Below are 25,524 nucleotides of genomic sequence, written 5' to 3'. Positions count from 1 at the left end.
TCCTTCCTTTCTGAGCCCTGCTGTGCGCCCAAACAGTAGTTTTCCTCCACATATGGGGTATCTGCATACCCAGGAAAAATTTTACAAAACATTTTGGTTTCCAACTTTTTCTGTTACCCTAGTGAAAATAAAAAAAACTGGGGCGAAAATAACATTTTTGTGGGAAAAATTTTATTTTTAAAATTTTATTTTAACATTATAAATTTTCGTGAAACACGTGTGTGTGTGTGGGGGGGGGGGTTTCAAGGTGCTCACCAAACATCTAGATACATTCGTTGAGGGGTCTCGTTTCCAAAATGTGGTCAGTTGTGGGTTTCCATTGTTTAGGCACATCAGGGGCTCTCCAAACATGACTTGGCGTCCGCCAATGATTCAAGCAAGTTTTGGGCTCAAAAAGTCAATTGTCAAAGGAGAAATTGTGCATCAATTTTTGGGGACCATTTTCTCCTGTTAGCATTGTAAAAGTGAAAAAATTGTGTCTAAAGTAAAATTTGTGTGAAAAAAGTGAAATGTTCATTCTTTCCTTCCATATTCCAAAAATTCCTGTGAAGCACCTGAAAGGTTAATAAACTTTGTGAATGTGGTTTTGAGAACCTGGAAGGGTGCAGTTTTTAGAATGGTGTCACTTTTGGGTATTTTCTGTCATATAGGGCCCCCAAAGTCACTTCAAATATGATGTGTTCCCTAAAAAATGTTTTTGTAAATTTTGCTGGAAAAATGAGAAATTGCTGGTGAACTTTTAATCCTTCTAACAAAAAAAAATATGTTTAAAAAATTGTGCTGAAGTAGACATGCGAGAAATGTTATTCATTAACTATTTTGTGTGACATACCTCTCTGGTTTAAGGGCATAAAAATTAAATGTTTGAAAACTGCAACATTTTTACCAAATTTTCAATTTTGTCACAAATAAACGCAAGTCATATCAAAGAAATCTTACCACTATCATGAAGTACAATATGTCACAAGAAAACATCAAGTGACAATGGTCAGAATTGTAAAATTTGGCTTGGTAATTAAGCTGTTAAACAATTTTTCCATTTCTAAGCTGCTCTTTGCAGGGGACGCACACATGGGGAACTGTTGACTCTACAGGGAGCAGAGAGAGATTACCTGATCATGTATATGAATGGCAAGCATACTCCATGCCAAAGCTTCACCGATTAGAGATCAGATTTTCCCGATAATATGCTAATTCCCTTGCCCCCCAAAATTCTTAACAATTGTTTAAAAAAATGTATAATTTTTTTTAAAGAAAATTCCAGATGGATTCACATTAAACTGTAAGGAAGAGAAGGAGAGGTCCAGCTTCACCACTTGTGAAGCTGGACCTCTCCTTCTCTTCTTTGGACTTTATGCATTTAGGCTTAGATGGCACTGTTGCTCTAAACTGATGAAGATGACATGCAGGTGAGTTGGACATTTGTTCTCTCACAAACGTAATTTCACCCAAAATTAGAAAGAGGGTGTGTTTGTTGTATCGAAAAATTGATGCACTGAACATGATACATTTTATTGAAAATTGTAACCTAGGTAGGTATCACCAATGTAACATGTACAGGATCAGGAGACAGCCAGTCCTCAAATGTCTTACACATTTACACACGCGTTCCAGTCATGTTGAGGGTTTACCTGGTTGATCCTGCCAGTAGCATATGCTTGTCTCAGAGATTAAGCCATGCTCCTGTAAGTACACATGAACGTAGAGTGAAACTGCAAGTGGCTCATTAAATCAGCGCCCATTCATTTAAAATACAAGTGTTGTGTACAATGGGAAAGATTAATCTATGGAAGGAATGACCTCAAGGGATGATCAAATCAGGAAACCATCAATGCTTTCAAAAAAGGCTTAGATGATTACTTAAAGTAAAAAAAATGCTTATGTGAAAGTAAAACATTATTTTTCTAAATATCGATTCAGTCTGATCGACACTCAGGTTCAGAGGTCAATATTGAGCATTTAGAGTGGATTTGTTCATGCATTAATAGTTTTACCTATATGCCTTACCTTCATTCTTATCCTCTACATGAACTTGATGGATGTACAGTTCATGTCTTTTTTTAACCATACTAGACATGTAGTTGTGCAATTCTTCACTATTTCTATGCTTAGTGTAAGCTCAACTTCACCGGTTCTGAGGAAATACCTTAAAAGATAAAAGGATAATGGAATCTGGACGTACAATACTAGTATATACGTTTTAAAAGGCGATTTTAACCTTCCCAACATGGCCAATTTCCATTTTTTCATTTTAGTTTTTTTTCCTCCCCTTTTTCCATAACGTTTTTATTTTTCTTTCCACATAGATGTGTTTTGGCTTGTTTTTTTTCTGTACAAGTTGTACCTTTTTAATGACATCATTTACCGTATTTTACCGATTATAAGACGCACCCCAAATTTTGAGAAGAAAAATAGGAAAAAAAACACACTTTTTTGTAAATAAAATGGTGGTGCTTCTTATAATCCATGCATCTTATTGCCTACCGGGGGTGGTGGCTGCAGTGAAGTGGGGTCCTAGGGTCGCCGCTGGAGGAGGCGAGTGGAGCGTTGCTATACCACAGGCTGGGATGAGGGGTGTTCAAATGTGCGGTGCGCCGCTGCAGGTGTCCGGCGCTGAGGGGGCTCTGCCGACATCTTGTAAAAGTCCAGAGCCCCCGCAGTTACAAGGTTTCCTGTGCGATGGACTGGACTCCAGGAAAATGGCTGCCGGATGGAGATCTCGGGATATGAGATCTCAGCGCTGAGATCTCATCTCCCAAAATCTTGATGGGAGATCTCCATCTGCACAGGACACCGGCAGCGGCGCACCGCACCTCTGAACATTCCCTCACCTCAGTCTGCAGCCGGTAAGGTATATCCGCATTATAAGACGCACCCCAATTTTTCCCCCCAAATTTGTGGAAAGTGAGTCTTATAATCTGAAAAATATGGTACTTTTGCACACAGTGTATAGGAAAACGGGTAAAAATTCCAAGTGTAGTGAAATTGCTAAACCCCACCCCCTCCAGCAATTCTGACATTATTTTTTGGGGAACTGTTTTTACGGCATGTGTGGTAAAAATTACCTGGTAAGATGATTCTCCTCATTATTACGATTATAGCAATATCAAACGTCCTGATTTTTTTATTATTCTTCTAGTGGTGGGAAAAAAAAGAAATGAAAAAACAAACAAACAAACCAAACAATGTTATTGTGTATCTATTTTCCGAGGCCCGTATTTTTAAATTTTTTGTCAATGGAGCTTTTATGGATACAATTTTGGGATAGATATGACATATTGATCACGTCTTACAACATTTTTGTGGTATTGTGGTGGACAAAAAAAAAAATCGCAATTTTGGCTTTAATTTTTTTCTGTTTATGGTGTTCATTGATCGGGTTGTTTTAATATTTTGATAGTTTGGACTTTTCTGGATGTACATATGTGTATTTTTTTAAATTTTGTTACAATCTTTATTTTTAATGGTGGGAAAATGGGAGTGATTCGAATTTGTTTTTTAAAACTTATTTTTAACTTTTCACTATTTATTGGTTCTTTTAGAGATCTTGAACCTGTGATCGTTTCAGTGCCTGTTCTACCACATACTGTGTTTCGAGAGAGCTCTATTGTTACAGGCATGGTTGTCTTCAAGAGAACCCTAGTTGTCATAACAACCCTTAGGCATCTCGCAATTGCATCACAAGAGTACTGATCGGCGCATGGAATGACGAGTCCAGATGCTGGCACGCCGTTAAAGCTGCTGTCAGAGATTGAAACCAGCATTTAACAGGTTAACAGTTGCGGACAGCTGTTAGAGACAGTTGCCGACTGTAACACACTGCTATTACATGTTGGGTATGGAACAAGCTCACCCCGCTAGCCTGTTACATATACCTCCTACCAACTTGTAACATATACAGTGCCTTGCAAAAGTATTCGGCTCCCTCGAACTTTTCAACCTTTTCCCACATATCATGCTTCAAACATAAAGATACCAAATGTAAATTTTTGGTGAAGAATCAACAACAAGTGGAACACAATTGTGAAGTTGAACGAAATTTATTGGTCATTTTAAATTTTTGTGGAAATTCAAAAACTGAAAAGTGGGGCGTGCAATATTATTCGGCCCCTTTAACTTAATACTTTGTTGCGCCACCTTTTGCGGCGATTACAGCTGCAAGTCGCTTGGGGTATGTTTCTATCAGTTTTGTACATTGTGAGAATGAAATTCTTGCCCATTATTCCTTGGCAAACAGCTCGAGCTCAGTGAGGTTTGATGGAGATCGTTTGTGAACAGCAGTTTTCAGCTCTTTCCACAGATTCTCGATTGGATTGAGGTCTGGACTTTGACTTGGCCATTCTAACACCTGGATACGTTTATTTGTGAACCATTCCATTGTGGATTTTGCTTCAAGTTTGGGATCATTGTCTTGTTGGAAGACAAATCTCCGTCTCAGTCTCAGGTCTTTTGCAGACCCCAACAGGTTTTCTTCAAGAAAGGTCCTGTATTTGGCTCCATCCATCTTCCCATCAATTTTAACCATCTTACCTCTCCCTACGGAAGAAAAGCAGGCCCAAACCATGATGCTGCCGCCACCATGTTTGACAGTGGGGATGGTGTGTTCAGGGTGATGAGCTGTGTTGCCTTTACGCCAAACATATCGTTTGGCATTGTTGCCAAAAAAGTTCAATTTTGGTTTTATCTGACCAAAGCACCTTCTTCCACATGTTTAGTTTGTCTCCCAGGTAGCTTGTTGCAAACGACAATTTTTATGGATATCTTTGAGAAATGTCTTTCTTCTTGCCACTCTTCCATAAACGCCAGATTTGTGTAGTGTACGACTGATTGTTGTCCTATGGACAGACTGTCCTACCTCAGCTGTAGATCTCTGTAGTTCATCCAGAGTGATCATGGGCCTCTTGGCTGCATCTCTGATCAGTCTTCTCCTTGTTTGAGATGAAAGTTTAGAGGGACAGCCGGGTCTTGGTAGATTTGCAGTGGTATGATACTTCTTCTATTTCAATATGATCACTTGTACAGTGCTCCTTGGGATGTTTAAAGTTTTGGAAATCATTTTGTATCCAAATCCGGCTTTAAACTTCTCCACAACAGTATCACGGACCCACCTGTTGTGTTCCTTGGTCTTCATGATGCTCTCTGTGCTTCAAACAGAACCCTGAGACTATCACAGAGCAGGTGCATTTATACGGAGACTTGATTACCTACAGGTGGATTATATTTATCATCATTAGGTATTTAGGACAACATTGGATCATTCAGAGATTCACAATTAACTTCTGGAGTGAGTTTGCTGCACTGAAAGTAAAGGGGCCGAATAATATTGCACGCCCCACTTTTCAGTTTTTGAATTTCCAGAAAAATTAAAAATAACCAATAAATTTCGTTCAACTTCAATTGTTCAATTGTGTTCCACTTGTTGTTGATTCTTCACCAAAAATTTACATTTAGTATCTTTATGTTTGAAACATGATATGTGGGAAAAGGTTGAAAAGTTCCAGGGAGCCGAATTCTTTCGCAAGGCACTGTATGTACGATGGATGTTGCTAAGGGATTAATGATGATTGGTAAAAAGATTTAAAGAGGGTCTGTCATTAAGATTTATCCTCCAAAACTTTAGATATCTGTATATAGGACTTTGAAAGCTACATACAGTATATCACTACCTTTACATCTTCTATTTGTTGCTGCATTCCGTTTTTGCTCACGAGACTTTAAGTGCTCTCATTATGGCAGACCACTTAAGGATCCTCTCTCTTCTGACTTCCTTGTGTGGTGCCTGACATTACACAGTGATCTATCAATCAATCAAGAGGCATCCTTGTGGGACAGTGTCAGGGTGAAATTGGCTCAAAAAACAACTGGAATCTCCACTGGGAAATATCAGGATGCCAGGAGCTCTGCTTTAACACATCTGATAAGACCAACAGCATAGCTAAACCACAATGCATACATTTCATAAAAATTAGTTATCGCTCTTTCCAATATTCTTTGCAAACTGTAACTGTTGTATTTTTTCCCTGTACAATTTCAACACAAAAATGGCTCCTCCACTGTGTGAATTCTCTGATGTGTGATAACATGTGATTTTTCTGTAAAACATTTCCCACATTCTGAACATGAATATGGCTTCTCCCCTGTATGTCTTTTCTGATGTGTAACAAGACTTGATTTCTTTGTGAAATATTTCCCACATTCTGAACATGAAAATGGCTTATTTCCCGTGTGAGTTCTCTGATGTGCAGTAAGATTTGATTTCTCAATAAAACATTTTCCACATTTGGAACATGAAAATGGCTTTTCCCCTGTATGAATTCTCTCATGTATGACAAGATGTTTTCTCCGTGTAAAACATTTCCCACATTCTGAGCATGAAAATGGCTTCTCTCCTGTGTGATTTTTCTCATGTGTAACCATGGTTGATTTTTGTGTAAAACATTTCCCACATTCAGAACATGAAAATAACTTCTCTCCTGTGTGAATTCTCTGATGTCTATTAAGCGTTGATTTCACTGTAAAACATTTTCCACATTCTGAGCACAAAAATGGCTTCTCTCCTGTGTGAATTCTCTGATGTTTAGTAAGATCAGATTTCACAGAACAACATTTCCCACATTCTGAACATGAATATGGATTCTTTTTTGTCTGTGCTTTTTGATGTTCATCATCCCTTCTGTTAATTCTATGTTGCTTTCTAATATGTGATAAATTAGAAGATAGGAGAGTTTGAACAGTTGATAGGTCTTTGTTGTGTAGAGATGAAGGCAATTCTGGGATAATGGCATGTTCTTCATATGTATCTGGTGTGATAACATAATCATCTGCTTTAAAATCGGAAAACATCAGATGTTCCTCTAATCTGCCAGACCAGTCATCTGTCAACAATAAAAGTGAAATTATTATTTTTCAATTAAATGGCCTTGAAATTATATTAATAATTATAATACAGGCGGTTTCCTGTTTTACAAAGTAGATATGTTAGCACGGGCAGCACTGTGGCTCAGTGGTTAGCACTGCAGCCTTGCAGCCCTGGAGTCCTGGGTTCAAACCCCACCAAGGACAACATCTGCAAAGAGTTTGTATGTTCTCTCCGTGTTTGCGTGGGTTTCCTCCGGGTACTCCGGTTTCCTCCCACATTCCAAAAAGACATACTGATAGGGAATTTAGATTGTGAGCCTCAATGGGGACAGCAATGATAATGTGTGCAACCTGTAAAGCGCTGCGGAATATGTTAGCGCTACATAAAAATAAAGATGATTATTATTATATGTTCTGTAGCTTTGTTCGTTAGCCAGATGTGAATGTAAGTTGGAACAGGGTAAGGAAAAAAAAGTCACCTAATAGTCACCTCACCACTGACCACTTTAGCAGCCGTGCTGCTTGCCACCCAGTCCTCTTCTTTATACAGTTGGGCACACCACATCTCCGTACTTTTCAATATACCCTATGATTTACGACCACGTCTAGGCTCGGAGGTTACTGCGTCACACAAGTTTGCAACTGTATCGATAACGCGCAGTGACCTATGGACCTGGACACAGTTAGAAGTCTTGGAGATGCAGCATGTGATGGTGTAAAAAATTAGATTGGATGGCGAGCGTTAGGGCAGCCAGAGAGGTCATTTTTTTTCTCCAACAAATACTCATCTCGCTGTCTAGTCATCTTTCTGTCATCAGGCACTTACTGCACTTCATAAGGTTGTGATGACATCATGACCATGAAGAAACACTCCCATCAAAATTTTTATCCTATTAATATATTACAATCATATTATATAGCACTGTGCATTAACAATTGCTCATTTTGCCCTTCTATGTAAATAATTCTTCTGTTTTCCATTAGGTCTATGAAATCACATGATTAAAAACAGACTTGATGAAAGCTTCTAAGCTCTTGAAACAGGAAGTCAATTTTCTCTGCACAAATCATGAGTCACTGCAAAAGTCTATGGTAGGAGGAGGAGGGAGCAGCTGGATCAGAAGTTGAGTGGAATAAGTCAAGCTAGGACAAGACCCTTCCTGTTTCTACAATGAGCATAGAAAAGAGAATAATTAGCTGAGTAGAAGGGCAAAGAGAGCAATTGTAAGTATACAGTGCCATATAATATGATGACTGCAATAAGAGGATGAAAATTTGAGCTCCATCATGGACACAGTCAGGAGTCCTGGATTGTATTGAAGAGTGCACAATAGTGGAAAGAAGAGAACTGGACAGCGTTTGGAGAAGGTATAAATAATACTAAGGGACTATGAGTGCAAACATATAACCCTTAAAAGTATGTTTTAATTGAAAAAACTCAAAATCATACCAAAAGAATCCTTTCTGCACAAATGGTGATACATATGGTGATACATATACAAAAAAGTTATCTTTGTCTCCCCTTGCACACACCAAGATGGAGATAAAGTGTTTAGAGGGCAATGGGGGAAGTGGACTAGGTAAGCTCTGTGGATGAAGTCCCAGGTACCACCAAACACAGCCTAAGACGCCCTACGTGTCCGCTCCCACATCTCTACCTACCAGGGGAGGTTGGCACCCTAAACACGATATTTGGGGCCCCTGCTCCACAGCGGCAGACCCTCACTTACCCTGTAGGCCCTGCACTATTGTGTCTACAGGGAGCCTATACTAGACAGTGAGCAACTAGACTATAAGCGGGGAAGGCATGTTGGATACCATGTAATAGAAAAACCTAGATGTTACTTATCAATCTGATGCATTAGGATGTTCAATGCTTCTATGCCTCTGCCTCGAAGCGTTTCTCCTTTTGGCGGTTCATTAGGAGGCTAAGGTTTATATATGAGAGGTATAGATGATGGAGGATAATCAGAAGGCAATGGTGGTGTGAGGATCTTTTTGAACATCCAGTGTTTTTAACTAGAGGTCGTACTGAAGTCTGATGTTTGTAAGGCAGGGACTTCCTGTATAATATACATTTTATAACAATTCTAAAGAAATTGCAGTAAAATTCAATAATCAACTGATTAAGGCAGTGGTGAAAACAGTAAAAGTCAGAGCAGAGACTAATAAATTATGATGTTAATCCAGCAAGTTTGTGCACTTTTTATTTACTCTGATTTGGAAGCCAACTACTGTATTACACACCATACATTATTTATATTTAGTAAAACATTCAGTAAAGACCAATAAAGGTCAACCCCAAAATAATCCTCAAAACCGTCTTCCACGTTCACTTTCCATATAACAAAAATAGGTTATACAAACAATGGAGAAAGTGTTTATGTAAAAATATAAAAAAAAGCTTTATTAACCATTTAGATTAATACTGAAGTGCAGTCTAACAAAAACACAAAAGCAACTCTCTAACCACTTAAAAACATATAAAAGTAACACCCAGTTGAACTTCAAGCAGGAATTTCACATGCTGTGCTCCAACAGCAACAAATGTGATTATCTCTGTAAAGGAGCCAAGCAGCACAAAATGGAAAAGAGCATCAGAATCAGGGGAGCTCAGTGATTTTTACAAGCTAATTAACTCAAATATTTTAAACAAGTGACAGAGCCTCTTTAGGCTGGAATCACAGTAGCTTATGGCATCCTATGCCAGAGCATTGGATGTGATATGCTAATGACCCTACGCTCCAGCTCTGCTGCGTACATGAGCTGAGTGTCATGCTACTGTGCTTCGATCCTCTCGCATGAGAGAATCACAGGAAAGGTGCGGAGGAGACTGAGAAAGTAATTTCTCCATCTCCTCTATTGCCTGACTCCCAGGTTTCCAGAACGCAATGTGAAAGCACCCTAAGGAGTGGAGTCAATTTTGAGATATACTGTACGTCTAAAAAAAACCTTTATATCATTAGTAGATTGCATCACATACCTTTCGCTTCGGTCATAGGGGTGGCACTTTTTACCGCTTCGGTCACAGTCAGTCATGGTCCTATTCAAAATTATTCACGCCCACCGCATTGTGATTGATTGCCGTGACTGACCTGTCATCACAGCAAGGGCCGCGAAAATCGCACATTTGCACACTGCCCATCAGCTCCCCGGGCATGTGCACTGAATCTGGGTGTAAGTCCCCAGCTGCTTTTCACATGAGCGCATGCGCTGTAGTCGCTGTGAGTCAATGGCCACATGATAGTTTGTGAGCGCGCACACTGCACACCACTGAGTTCCCGTCCGCCGCCACGGAGCATGCACACATGCGAAAGAAAAGCAGGGGACGTACCCTCAGATTCAGTGCGCAAGCATGGGATTTCTGAGGTCATTGCCGTGATTTCAGGCCATTCACGCAATGTTAGTGATGCACACTAAGGGCAGTTTAAAACACAAAAAGGACATGCCAGGTTCCCTTTAAGGCATCCATTGTGCTGTAAAAATGACCTGGCAATATGATTCTCTAATTCAGTATGATGTCAACAATTTTAAACTTTTGAAAGGTGTTTCTTTTTCTTTTCATTTAAGAGGTAAAATATTTAAGAACTGTGCAAAAAATTAAAAAAGCTAACTTGTACCATAATTTTAGGCCATGTTCACACTTTGCGGGTGACCTCTGTGGGTTCTCCCGCAGCGGATTTGATAAATCTGCAGGGCAAACCACTGCGGTTATCCCTGCAGATTTATCGCGGTTTGTTCCGCGGTTTCCGCTGCGGGTTTCCGCCTATACTATTGATGCTGCATATGCAGCAATATGCAGCATCAATAGTAATGTTAAAATAAAATAAAAAGTTTATATACTCACCCACTGACGTCCCGATCTCCTCGGCGCTGCACCCGGCGGTCCGGTTCCAAAGATGATGTGCGAGAAGGACCCTTCGTGACGTCACGGTCATGTGACCGCAACGTCACCGCAGGTCCTGTTCGCACAGCAACTCTGACCGGCCGGCCGCGTGCAGCGCTGAGAGGTGAGTATAACATGATTTTTTATTTTAATTCTTTTTTTTACACACAAATATGGTTCCCAGGGCCTGGAGGAGAGTCTCCTCTCCTCCACCCCGGGTACCACCCGCACATTAGCCGCTTACTTCCCACAACGTGGGCACAGCCCCATGCGGGAAGTAAGCGGTTCAATGCATTCCTATGGGTGCAGAATCGCAGCGATTCTGCACAAAGAAGTGACATGCTGCGGGTTGTAAACCGCTGCGTTTCTGCGCGTTTTTTCCCGCAGCATGTGCACAGCGGTTTGCGGTTTCCATAGGGTTTACATGTAAATGTAAACGCAATGGAAACTGCTGCGGACCCGCAGCATCAAAATCGCCGCGGATCCGCGGTAAAAACCGCAAAGTGTGAACATGGAATTATTGTTCCATCGATGGACCTCTCCGAGAGCATGGTTTGGTGAGCTAGTAATGTTATTGGTAATATTTTGGCTTAGACACTTTTTATTGCATTTTTGCAGGATTTAATTTTTTTCTGCTTTATGGCTTTTACGATTTAGGTTAAATCATTTTTTAGTTTGAAAGATCAGACTTTTATGGATGGGGCAATAACAAATTTTTTTTTTCTTTATTTTTAAAGGGATGCTATCTTAAAAAAAGACGTATTATTTAAATCATTTATGTGTGTTATATGTATTATTTAAAAAAAACAGCATTTTTTTTTTTAGAATACAATCTTTCAAAAAAGAAAAGAAAAAAATTAGTAATCTTGCAATTTTCACATTGATACTTAACACTTTTTTTAGACTCATACTTCCTGTCCTTTCAGGAAGAGTTTTCAGTTGTTTTCTTATCATCACAGATAGGATTACAATAACAGGTAACACCGCTATAGCACATGATCCACCAATCACAATAGGTGGTGTCGCAGCTGACCCAACTCCCCCTCTGTTCACAATAATTTGTGCACATGCTCAATACAAAAAATAGGTTCAGAATCTGACCGTTATAGCTATAACCATTTTATTTCCTAAAACACAGAAAACACCGAATGACCAATGTGAAAATTGCAAGATTAACATTTTTTATTTTTAATACAGATTGTGATTAGTGATGAGTAGTGTTGAGCGATACCATCCGATACTTGAAAGTATCGGTATCGGAAAGTATCGGCCGATACCGGCAAAGTATCGGATCTAATCCGATACCGATACCCGATACCAATACAAGTCAATGGGACTCATGTATCGGACGGTATTCCTGATGGTTCCCAGGGTCTGAAGGAGAGGAAACTCTCCTTTAGGCCCTGGGAACCATATTAATGTGTAAAATAAAGAATTAAAATAAAAAATATTGCTATACTCACCTCTCCGAGGGAACCGGCAGCGTTCTTTGCTTAAAATTCGCGCTTTTCCTTCCTTACGTGAAGTCCCGGCTTGTGATTGGTCGCGTGCCGCCCATGTGGCCGCGACGCGACCAATCACAGCAAGCCGTGACGTAATTTTAGGTCCTTCAGGATTTTAAAATTACGTTCTGGCTTGTGATTGTTAAGATCGAAACGCGTAGCTCGTTTCCTACCGTGCAATGGAGAGTAATTCAGCCTGTATTTTTAATATGGATTAATAAAGAATTGGAATTTTATTCTTGGGAGCTGGAACAAATCCTTTTTTCTTCTGAATCTTCCCATCCCACCTGCTTGTTTTCCTTCATTCTGCACCCCTTCTTCTTTGATTGACAGCTCTGGCTTCATAGAGCCAGAGAAGGGAGGAGATAGATGGAAACAAAGCAGGTGGAAAAATGATTTAAATATTTGGCCCCGCCGTGAAACACTTTACTGGGTTTGAAAGGTCATTCTCTGCTGACAGAGTACCTTTAAACTTTCTCAGTATAACCTAGTATTACTGGTATATACTTTACATTTCCGAGGCCAACCACCTCGGTGACACATATCTGCCATACAGGACCTTACCTCCTGCTTTCTTACACCTCCTTAACAAATATGAAATTGTGATAGCTTGTTTTGTAAACTGCAAAACAACAGCATTGCAGTATATATAGAAAATGATTATCTCCTATGAAGCCTTGAATTTTTTTTCTACATGGAAAAAAGTACCATTTCAATTTGATGATTTAAACTTTTTCCATTTATGCATCAAATTTTTTGACAGTAAAATTCACATCAAAACTCTTGGTAACACACATGAAAATCATCACATAATTATAGTAGCCAGTGACAGCGTAGAATCTGCTTTTAGTGGTCACTACTCACCTGTGCGGTTATCTGTAGGAATCTCCCCTTTACACCGCTCATCACCCCTCACATATGTCTCTGTAGTATTAATATGGGTCAGATCTTCACCCTGAAACAAATATTGTAAAAGTCAGAGACAGAAGAGAAGTCATGTGAAATTATAATGACAGCAGTAATTATCACATAGCTGCAGGTCTCCTGCATAAATCCAACCTGTCTTCTCCTAATTCTAACCAGTAGTCTCTATAACTAGTAAATTATGAGAAGGTCCAGACAACATCTAAAGTCTATGATCAGCTTTATCCTGTCATCTCCACCAACCATAAAACATATACTGAATGGCCACATTATTACAGACACCCTTGTGTTAGAGATTCTACTAGGTAGTGAAACAGCTCTACAGGAATATTGGCCCATGTGGGCACAAAAGCTTTTTACAGTTGCAGCAAATTAAGTGGAGGTCCTGACTTGCTCTGAACAGCCCGTTTTACCTTGTCCTAGACATGCTCTATAGCAGGGTTGAGCAATTAATTTTTCCAAGTGGGGGGGCACATGAGAGACTGTGACTGTTGTGGAAGGCAGAGCCATCCAGCTGAACTTAATTCTGCTCATTATTACTGTTTTATATCAATTTTTATCACTTAGCATTGCGTAGAATTAAGTCTGCCGATTAGCTGTTCCTGTGAATACATAGGACTTATTGTAAAGTTTTCTTATACATATAATGTACCGCATCTGCTTTTTATAATTTTTATATAAAGCAATAAATCACACTGCTCCAGTTATTCAACCTTGATAAACAGCCCTGCCACACAGAATAATGTCCCCACACAGCCCCTTTACATAGTAGTAGGTCCTTACAACCCCCCACTCAGAATGTTGTCCCCATACAGTTGCCATTCAGAATGATGACACCACAAAACGTCCTTACACAGTATTATGTCCTCACACAGCTCCCCTCTTAGAATGATATTCTCACAAAGCCCCCCACTTAGAATAATGTTGACACACATTACCCTTACATGGTATGTCCCCACACAGCCTCCCATTCAGAATGATGACTAAACACTGCCCCCACACATAGTATTAAGTCCCCATACAACCCCACTCAGAATGATGTACCCACACAGCCCCATTGCATAGTATTATGTCCTTCATTACCTGAAGAATGATGTAAAAAAAAAATGCTCACCTCACCGTTTCCCTGAAGCTCAGGTTTGCGGTGAACTCATACTATCTCTAATAAATTGTCCATTCAGTGTATAATACTGGTGGATAAAAAAACTGAACACAAGATCTTCACGGCCGTCTACACATCATAGGAAAGATTTCATGACAACTTCTCTGCATCTACCTGAAAATATTGAGGAACATTGGGATGATTTTCTTGTTTACAGTTCTGCGGAAGAAGAGGACGGGGACATCTCTCTGGTGTTGTCGTCTTACTGGATAGAACTAGAAGAAACACATACAGGGACTGAATTCATTCTTTACATACAGATAATTATAGGCCGTGTGTATTTAGTCCTGTCTATTACCTGGTGATGTGAGGGGCTGAGGAACCTCCATCATGATGACGTCCTTGTACAGATCTTTGTGTCCTTCTAAATACTCCCACTCCTCTATGGAAAAATAGATGGCGACATCCTGACACCTTATAGGAACCTGACACACACAATGATACAGTCATCCCCCCGATCCCTCCATAGCGTTACTGTATAATGTCCCAGCATTCCCACCAGTATCACCTCTCCTGTCAGCTGCTCAATCATCTTGTATGTGAGTTCTAGGATCTTCTGGTCATTGAAGTCCTCATGTATCAGGGGGTGAGGTGGAGGCCTCGTGATTGTACTCAGGGATCTTCCCCATCCTTCAGACACAGGGGTCTGACAACGCTCAGTAGAGGTCTTCTTCACTACTGTGTAATCCTGGTTATGGAGAGACACATTACTAAATCTCACTGTAGACATTTCCAGAGTCCTCACCTCTACAGTTTTGTCCATTAGGGATGAGCGAGCACTAAAATGCACGTTTCTTAAACCAAGCAATTCCTAATGTTCGGATGCTCGTTTCAAATAACGGAGTATAATGAAAGTGAATGGGAAATCCGAGCATTTTTCTGGTAGACCCTACAAGGAGGTCTGGGTGGCAGTGAAAATGTTGAAATGGATGAAAAAAGTGCTGAATGGAAGGAGAACAGCATGGGGAAAACCCCTGGATGCATCTCTGACGCCTAGATCACTGCTGAGAACAATGTTGTCACAATTTTACTCCACTTTAAGGACTGACAGTAAAACAATCAAAATTGACGAGAAATTTGAGTTTACAGAAAAAATGTTAAGAAAGCATTACAGATATATCACCACTCCATTTTGAGGAACGTGACCCTGGTTCCAGCCATCAGCTCTTGCAGCCTTTGAGGCAAGTGTTCTGTCTCTAGTCTCCAACTCTTCTATGGACCCCCACCTCCGCTGCCGGTCGTACGTAACGACCTCCCCCAGGATGCCAACTGTTGGTAACTTGTGGCTAGTAAGACCGCTGGCATGTCTCCAGCCCTGGTCCTAGCTCCCCTCCTTCTCTGTTCAGACCAGCCCTGCAATCCATTTACCAGTTGATGGATCCTAGCTCTCCCATCCGCAGTCCACAAGAACCCCATCGGTAAAGGCTGTGGCCTGGGTTAGGGCCTTGGTGGTTCCGGAAAAGCAGCTGGTTCCGGATCACAGCCACTTCTGCTGTCGTGTCAACTTGGTATTTCTCCGATATTCCTCCAATTGTGCTCTTGGAAGTCTCGCGGAATTCTGCCACCTTTGTCACCTTGTCGGCTACTAAACATGTTACACTGTATGGGTTACTAATTAAATTCAGAAAAACATTTTGAACAATTTTTTGGAGTGTTATATACCACTGAAATGTAACACAAAGCATGTAAATATGACAACACAGTAAATTTTTTCACCCCCTCAAAAAAGAATGTGGTCATACGCGGCAGCTATATATTTAGCAACGAACTGCAAAGCCCTAAGTCCTGCCTAGAGGCTGTATTCAGCCACTCTCCCGACTCTTACCACTGTCCCTAGGCTAAAAGCATCTTATACAAACAGCAAATCACAAGATTAGCCCTTAGGGCTGTCCCACACGTCCAGATAATTCCGGTACCGGAAAAAATCGGTACCGGAGTTATCCGTGTCCGTGTGCCCGTGAGCTCACGTAGGCCATACGTGCGGCACACGTGTGCCGCCCCTGTGGCGAGTGGGTACCACACGGAGCGTGCAGGAGACAGCGCTAAAGTTTAGCGCTGTCCCCTGCATCGTGCTGAAGCCGCGATTCATATCTTCTGTGCAGCAGCGTTTGCTGCATAGAAGATATGAATAATAGTGTTTAAATGAAAGATCTACCTGTCTGCCGCCCCCCCACCCCCTGTTCAGAAAATACTCACCCACTCCCACGTTGGCTGTCGCTGCTTCCTGGTCTGGCCGCGGCTTCCACTGTATGCGGTCACGTGGGGCCGCTCATTTACAGTCATGAATAGGCGGCTCCACCTCCCATAGGGGCGGAGCCGACTATTCATGAATGTAAATGAGCGGCCCCACGTGACCGCATACAGTAGAAGCCGCGGCCAGACCAGGAAGCAGCGACAGCCAACGTGGGAGCGGGTGAGTATTTTCTGAACAGCGGGGGGGGGCGCACAGGGGGTGGGGGGGGGGTGGACAGGTAGATCTTTCATTTAAACACTATTATTCATATCTTCTATGCAGCAAACGCTGCTGCAGGGAAGATATGAATGGCGGCTTCAGCACCATGTGGGGGGGACAGCGCTTACTGTAGCGCTGTCTCCTGCATGCCACAGGGACCGCACACGGAGAACGTCTGTGTGAGGTCCGTGTTTTACACGGACCCATTTACTTTAATGGGTCCGTGTAATACGTGCGCTCCCACGAACACTGACATGTCTCCGTGTTTGGCACATGGAGACACGGTCCGCAAAAAATCAATGACATCTGCACAGATGCATTGATTTTAATGGGTCTACGTGTGTCAGTGGCTCCGGTACGTGAGGAAACTGTCACCTCACGTACCGGAGCCACTGACGTGTGAAACCGGCCTTAGAAGGACTGTTAGTGAGATGATTCAGTATCAACACTAGTGGACTCTGATTAGTTAAACTGTGCACACACAGGCCTGGATAACAGCTCTCTCCCTTCAATCACAACTGTCCCTGAGTTGTGCAACGGTGTCACTGTGCCGAGCGTGGTGGCGTCTGTCCTGGTTGCTGGTTGCTACCAACCATTCTCAGTAACGCCACTACCAAGAAGCATTACATTACGGCATTACAGTGACTAGCGGGCAATCCACGAATGTTGGCTCTGTAACAGACGCCAAACATGCAGGATGGGGAATCGAGCATGAAATCTGAGCCCCAGCCAATGCTCGTCAAGTGCCAATCATATCCGAGCACCCAGATACTCAAATGATATCAGAGTATCACTAAGCATGTTCGCTACTGTCCATCTGTTATTCCCATAGATAAGAATGATAGAATGATGTAATGTGAGGTTATCAGAATCGCTCACCTCTCCAGTAAGCCGGAAGAGGATCTCTAGGGTGAGGTGTAATATCCTTTCAGCCATCTTATCCCTGTCCCTATACATCCTTGATGGGTCAGTCAGGAAAATGTTCTTAAATAGAAGATCTCCACTGAGAGGATCCGATATTGTAGGGGACCTGAAGGAGAAGAGGAGCAGATGTAATATCATAAATATCCCAATGTAATAATACAATAACTAGACATAAAAAGGGAAACATACAGAAGCTGCAAAGTGTAGAAGTTCTATTCTCCTTAAGGACTGGAGCTGCTTAGGCCACTATTTTTCAGGACCAAGGAGGAAGTACAGAGGCTGGCAGTGTTTGAACGGGAGCTCTGATGGATCATTAATGTGAATATTACTACATTTATTATTTTACAGTATTCTGAGAGTTCTTTCTTCATATTTACCTACTGAGACAACCGATTTATTTTAGACCACACACAGCAACCAGCAGTTTCTTCTTCAGAGTTGGCATCTGAATATGTTGTCCGTAGATTCATCTTCCATAAAGGTCATTCATGTCTCTGTCATCTACACCGAATTCTGCATCACTGATACTTGTGAACCTGGTACGTGCAGTAACTGCTGCATGAGAGACAACATTTTCATTTTATATGACAGTTGTATATACACACATGGTCAAAATTGTTGGTGCCTTCTGGTAAAGTAAGAAAACCCACAATAGTCACTGAAATAACTTGAAAATGACAAGTACCGTATATACTCGAGTATAAGCTGACCCGAGTATAAGCCGACCCCCTTAATTTTGCCACAAAAAAACAGGAAACTTAATGACTCGAGTATAAGCCTAGGGTGGGAAATGCAGCAGCTACTGGTAAATTTCAAAAATAAAAATAGGTACCAATAAAAGTAAAATTAATTGAGACATCAGTAGGTTAAGTGTTTAAGAATATCCATACTGAATCAGGAGCCCCATATAATGCTCCATACAGTTCATGATGGGCCCCATAAGATGCTCCATACTAAATATGCCCCATAAGATTCTCCATATTAAAATATGCCCCATACAATGCTGCACAAAGGTTAATAATGGCCCCATAAGATGCTCCATAGAAACATTTGCCCCATACAATGCTGCATAAAGGTTGATGGCCCCATAAGATGCTCCATACATTATGCCCCATAAGATGCTCCACACATTATGCCCCATAAGATGCTCCACACATTATGCCCCATAAGATGCTCCACACATTATGCCCCATAAGATGCTTCACACATTATGCTCCATATGCTGTTGCTGCGATTAAAATAAAAAAATCACATACCTCCCTTTGCTCAGGCCCCCGGCACTTGCGATATTCACATTCCCAGTTCCACCGCTGCGCGCTGCTCTGTTTACCATCCTCCGCAGTGACTGTTCAGACAGAGGGCGGCGCGCACGCTAACTATGTCATCGCGCCCTCTGACCTGAACGTCACAGGCAGAGGACGAAAGACAGAGCGGCGCGCAGCGGTTGAATGGGGTCAGGTGAATATCGCGCAATGCTCACCCTCCCCCATTATACTCACCTGCTCCCAGCGCGATCCCTGGCAGCGTCACACTGTCAGATGGTCTCCGGGAGCCGGCGGCATCTTCCTATGTTCAGCGGTCACGTACCGCTCATTAAAGTAATGAATATGCATCCATATTCATTACTTTAATGAGCGGTACCATGAGACCGCTGAACACAGGAAGAGCTGCCCGAAGACCATCGGACATGCAGGGACCACGCTAGGAGCAGGTGAGTATGTGACAGCTGCCGCTCCCCCTCCCCCACCAACCCCCTGGGACAATGACTCGAGTATAAGCCGAAAGGGGCAGTTTCAGGCCAAAAAAGTAGGCTGAAAATCTCGGCTTATACTCGAGTATATACGGTAATTTTCAATGTCAGTTTATTGAACAACAACTAATGGAAATCAGACTTTTCTTTTGAATTGTGGTTCAAAATAAAAAAAAAACATCTTATTATTTTGTTGCATAACCTTCAGAGGCAATTACTGCACACATATACTACTCACAAAAAGTTAGGGATATTTGGCTTTCAGGTGAAATTTATGGAAAACGTAAAACAATAACGCTACAGTAATATTTTATCATGAAAGTAGGGCATTTAAGTAAAAGTATACAATGTTGACTTCCTCATCTCTAACAATATATTGAAACAAAAGTCAACAACAGTGGTAGGTACCATATTTTTGGGACTATAAGACACCCCAGACCATAAGACGCACCTAGGTTTTAGAGGAGGAAATTAGGGGAAAAAAATTGAAGCAAAAAATGTGGTCAATTCTTTACCTAACATCTCCTATCCTGGTATATATGGTCCCCTCATCCCCATCCTGGTACACATGGCCCCCTCATCTCTATCTTGGAATGCATGGCCTCCCTCATCCCTAGCCTGGTATGCATGGCTCCCTCATCCCTAATCTGGTGTGTATGGCTCCCTTATCCCTATCCTGGTATGCACGGTCTCCTCATCCCTAGCCTGGTATGCATGGCTCCCTCATCCCTAATCTGGTGTGTATGGCTCCCTTATCCCTATCCTGGTATGCACGGTCTCCTCATCCCTAGCCTGGTATGCATGTCCCCCTTATCTCTAGCCTGGTAGGCACGGCCCCCTCATCTCTATCCTGGTATGCAGGGCCCTATCTCGTCCTAGTATGCATGGCCCCATCTCTACCCTGGAATGCAGGGCCCCATCCTTAAACTGGTATGCATGGCCCCATCAGAAAACATTAAAAAAAACAAAACATTACACTTACCTTACCGGCACTCCCTCGCAGTGTCTTATTCCGATGCCAGCAGCTGCTTTATAAGAGAAATTAATATTCACCGCATTCCACTCCCATGGGTGGGAATACGGTGAATATTCATTCCCTTTAGCACACGTGACCGCCTGCAGCTGCAGGAAGGCTCCAGCTGACACTGTGATTGCTATTAAAGAGCAATGAATACTCACTGCTCTCCACGAATACAGTCCAGGCATGCAGAGCAGCGAGTACTCTGGCAGCTGCCCTTCGGCTAGCAAGCAGTGCATGATGTCCCTGCCATGCGCTGCTTACAAGCATAAAGCAGCTGGGGTCATCGGAACAAGAAGCTGAAAGGGAGCACCGGGAAGGTAAGTGTAATGGTTTGCTTGTTTTTTTAATGTTTTCGGATGGGGCCATTCATACCAGGATGGGGGTGGGGGCCAATCATACCAGGATAAGGATAGGGCCATGCATACCAGGACGGGGATGGGGGCCAATCATACCAGGATGCTATTAAAAAGAAATGAATATTCCTTGCCTTCCACGACCATGGGCATGGAATGCAGTTAATATTAATTTTTCTTTAGCAGCGGGCACATGAGTTAGCCTCAGCAGTCGGCTCCTACCTCTATGACCCGCTGCCTCGCCGTTGCAACTCCCCCACCACAGCCATAGCTGGTACATCCAGACTATAAAACGCACCCTCCATTTTCCTTCACATTTTTGGAGGAAAAAAGTGCATCTTGTAGTCCAAAAAATATGGTATACCCAGGGCAAATGTTGCCCTTCTCTTCAAAAAAGGAAAGATGATAAAGCCTGGAAATTACAGGCCAATGAGCCTTACTTTTGTACCAGGAAAGAGCTGTGAACAAAGTAACAGTAATAAAAGAGAGCAAGCATGGGTTTATAACAAACAAGTCAAGTCAGACTAATTGCATTTCCTTCTATGATGGAATCACTGACTGGATGGATTAGGAAAATGTGGCAGATATAGCATATCTCGACTTCAGCAAAGCATTTGATAAAGTATCTCATACTATCCTTATTGAAAAAATGACCAAGTATGGGATTGACAAGGCTATGGACAGGTGCATTCATAACTGGCTCAGTGATCGTACTTAAAGAGTAGTAATAAGTGGTTGCACATCCAATTGTAAGATTGTTTCAAGTGGGGTAGGGCCTGTCCTAGCTCCAGTGTTGTTCAACATTTTTATAAATGATCTAGATAAGAGAACTGAAGGTAAACTAATTAAATTTGCAAACAACTGAAAGCTAGAAGGGATAGCTAACACTAGAGAAGACAGAGAAAGGATTCAGAAGGATCTAGATAAGCTTGAACAGTGGGAAGCGACTAATAGAATGGTATTTAACAGGGAGAAATGCAAGATTTCACAGCGTGGCAAGAAAAATAAAAAATACATCTACAGAATGGGAGGAATAGAACTAAGCAACAGCATGTGTGAAAAAGACTTGGGTATGCTAATAGATCACACACTGCACGAGTCAACAGTGTGATGCAACAGCAAAAAAGGCAACACAGTTGTGGGATGCAATAAGAGAAGCAAAGAATCTAGATCACGTGAAGTAATTATGCCCCTCTACTCATCCTTGGTCAGGCATCATCTGCATTACTGTGTCCAATTCTGGACACCACATTTTAAAAAAGACTGAAAAATTGGAGCAAGTTCAGAGAGTTACTAGGATGGGGAGTGGACTTCAAAGTATGTCCTACAAGAAACGGTTAAAGGATTTGGGAATGTTTAGCTTGCAAAAAAGAAGGCTGAGAGGAGACTTAATAACTGTCTACAAATATCTGAAGGGATGTCACAGTGTTGAGGGATCATCCTTATTCTCATTTGCACATGGAATCATAAGAAGCAATGGAATGAAACTGAAAGGAAGAACATACAGATTATTAAGTAGAAAAAACTTTTTGACAGTGAGGGTGACCAATGAGTGGAACAGTTCCCCTTCAAAGGAAGTCTTCAAACACAGGCTGGACAGACATCTGTCTGAGATGGTTTAGTGAATCCTGCATTCTACATTACATCGGAGGTCACAGACAGAGCCTCCTCCATTATATCTGAGGTCACTGACAGAGATAGAGCCTCCTCCATTCTATCTGAGGTCACTGACAGAGATAGAGCCTCCTCCATTATATCTGAGGTCACTGACAGAGCCTCCTCCATTATATCTGAGGTCACTGACAGAGCCTCCTCCATTATATCTGAGGTCACTGACATAGAGCCTCCTCCATTATATATATATCTGAGGTCACTGACAGAGTTAGAGCCTCCTCCATTATATCTGAGGTCACTGACAGAGATAGAGCCTCCTCCATTATATCTGAGGTCACTGACAGAGATAGAGCCTCTTCCATTATATCTGAGGTCACTGACAGAGATAGAGCCTCCTCCATTATTTCTGAGGTAACTGACAGACAGAGCCTCTTCCATTATATCTGAGGTCACGAACAGAGATAGAGCCTCCTCCATTATATCTGAGGTCACTGACAGAGATAGAGCCTCCTCCATTATATCTGAGGTCACTGACAGAGATAGAGCCTCCTCCATTATATCTGAGGTCACTGACAGAGATAGAGCCTCCTCCATTATATCTGAGGTCACTGACAGAGATAGAGCCTCCTCCATTATATCTGAGGTCACTGACAGAGATAGAGCCTCCTCCATTATATCTGAGGTCACTGACAGAGATAGAGCCTCCTCCATTATATCTGAGGCCACTGACAGACAGAGCCTCTTCCATTATATCTGAGGTCACTGACAGAGATAGAGCCTCCTCCATTATATCTGAGGCTACAGACAGAGATAGAGCCTGCCTCCTCCATTATATCTGAGGTCACTGACAGAGATAGAGCCTCCTCTATTATATCTGAGGTCACCGACAGAGATAGAGCCTCCTCCATTATATCTGAGGTCACTGACAGAGATGGAGCCTCCTCCGTTATATCTGAGGTCACTGACAGAGATAGAGCCTCCTCCATTATATCTGAGGTCACCGACAGATATAGCCTCCTCCATTATATCGGAGGTCACTGACAGAAAGAGCCTCCTCCATTATATCTGAGGTCACAGACAGAGATAGAGCCTGCCTCCTCCATTATATCTGAGGTCACTGACAGAGATAGAGCCTCCTCTATTATATCTGAGGTCACCGACAGAGATAGAGCCTCCTCCATTATATCTGAGGTCACTGACAGAGATAGAGCCTCCTCCATTATATCTGAGGTCACTGACAGAGATAGAGCCTCCTCCATTATATCTGAGGTCACTGACATAGAGCCTCCTCCATTATATCTGAGGTCACTGACAGAGATAGAGCCTCCTCCATTATATCTGAGGTCACTGACAGAGATAGAGCCTCCTCCATTATATCTGAGGTCACTGACAGAGATAGAGCCTCCTCCATTATATCTGAGGTCACTGACAGAGATAGAGCCTCCTCCATTATATCTGAGGTCACTGACAGAGATAGAGCCTCCTCCATTATATCTGAGGTCACTGACAGGGATAGAGCCTCCTCCATTATATCTGAGGTCACTGACAGAGATAGAGCCTCCTCCATTATATCTGAGGTCACTGACAGAGATAGAGCCTCCTCCATTATATCTGAGGTCACTGACAGAGATAGAGCCTCCTCCATTATATCTGAGGTCACTAACAGAGATAGAGCCTCCTCCATTATATCTGAGGTCACTAACAGAGATAGAGCCTCCTCCATTATATCTGAGGTCACTAACAGAGATAGAGCCTCCTCCGTTATATCTGAGGTCACTAACAGAGATAGAGCCTCCTCCGTTATATCTGAGGTCACTGACAGAGATAGAACCTCCTCCATTATATCTGAGGTCACTGACAGAGATAGAGCCTCCTCCATTATATCTGAGGTCACTGACAGAGATAGAGCCTCCTCCGTTATATCTGAGGTCACTGACAGAGATAGAACCTCCTCCATTATATCTGAGGTCACTGACAGGGATAGAGCCTCCTCCATTATATCTGAGGTCACTGACAGAGATAGAGCCTCCTCCATTATATCTGAGGTCACTGACAGAGATAGAGCCTCCTCCATTATATCTGAGGTCACTGACAGAGACAGAGCCTCCTCCATTATATCTGAGGTCACTGACAGAGATAGAACCTCGGACTAGCTGTGAATCTCCTGGTTTAAAGTGGTAGAGCAGAAAGAAAACAATCGTGCAATAGGGTCTTAACCGGTTAAAAGATAGGACGGGTGGGTGACGGAATTACTCACCTGGCTCTGGTTGTGCAACAACCACATACAGAAATCACTTAAAAAGGCTCCTGCAGACCCATTTGGATGTACAATACAATGTATGGGGAGGAGATGGGGTTAATCCTGCGCTGCCTGTTCGGGCAAAAGAAGATGCATGGAGCCAATGAAGAATCGGATAAAATACAGTTTGTTGTCGCGTTGCAAAGTATATACACCTTCTTCCTCAGGACAAAATCACAAGTGGAACTGAAATAAGTGATTAGTTTATCTTCCCTAATGTAAGGTCAGTTTCACACATCCGCGTTTCAGTCTGTACTATGTGCACGCCAGCAAACTCGCCTGACCTTAACCTCATAGAGAATCTGTGGGATATTGTCAAGAGGAAGATGAGAGACACCAGACCCAACAATGCAGACGAGCTGAAGGCTGCTATCAAAGCAACCTGGGCTTCCATAACACCTCAGCATTGCCACAAGCCGATCACCTCCATGCAACGCCGCATTGATGCAGTAATTGATGCAAAGGAGCCACGACCAAGTATTGAGTGCATTTACTGAACATACATTTCAGTAGGCCAATATTTCAGACTTTATAATCATGTTTCAAGCTGGTGTTATAAAGTATTCTAATTTACTGAGATAATGACTTTTGGGTTTTCATTGGCTGTAAGCCATAATCATCAACATTAACAGAAATAAACACATGAAATAGATCACTCTGTTTGTAATGACGCTATATAATATATGAGTTTCACTTTTTATATTGAAGAACTGAAATAAATTAACTGATGACATTCTAGTTTTGTGAGATGCACCTCTAGGTGTTTGATGATGAGGGAC

General features: G+C 42.1%; 1 protein-coding gene across 2 annotated transcripts; it reads right to left on the bottom strand.

Annotated features, from left to right (window-relative positions):
- Positions 1–5,483: 5,483 nt before the first annotated feature.
- On the bottom strand, positions 5,484–18,259 carry LOC143767396 (oocyte zinc finger protein XlCOF8.4-like). Of its 2 annotated transcripts, XM_077255707.1 has the most exons (7): positions 18,086–18,259; positions 17,664–17,814; positions 14,841–15,020; positions 14,631–14,757; positions 14,447–14,547; positions 13,111–13,201; positions 5,484–6,875 (listed from the first exon to the last, which is right to left on the bottom strand). In XM_077255707.1, the coding sequence occupies exons 2-7, from the start codon at positions 17,739–17,741 to the stop codon at positions 6,031–6,033; spliced, it is 1,422 nt and encodes a 473-aa protein (XP_077111822.1). In that variant the 5' UTR covers positions 17,742–17,814; positions 18,086–18,259; the 3' UTR covers positions 5,484–6,030. The 2 variants fall into 2 exon arrangements, with proteins under 2 accessions (XP_077111822.1, XP_077111823.1); XM_077255708.1 differs by lacking the exons at positions 17,664–17,814; positions 18,086–18,259 and adding an exon at positions 15,701–16,365.
- Between the last annotated feature and the right edge of the window lie 7,265 nt (positions 18,260–25,524).

This window comes from Ranitomeya variabilis, chromosome 4, assembly GCF_051348905.1.
Source record: "Ranitomeya variabilis isolate aRanVar5 chromosome 4, aRanVar5.hap1, whole genome shotgun sequence".
NCBI classification, from domain to species: domain Eukaryota; kingdom Metazoa; phylum Chordata; class Amphibia; order Anura; family Dendrobatidae; genus Ranitomeya; species Ranitomeya variabilis.
The sequence above is the reverse complement of the archived record's forward strand: the minus strand, read 5'-3'. Positions and strand labels throughout refer to the sequence as shown.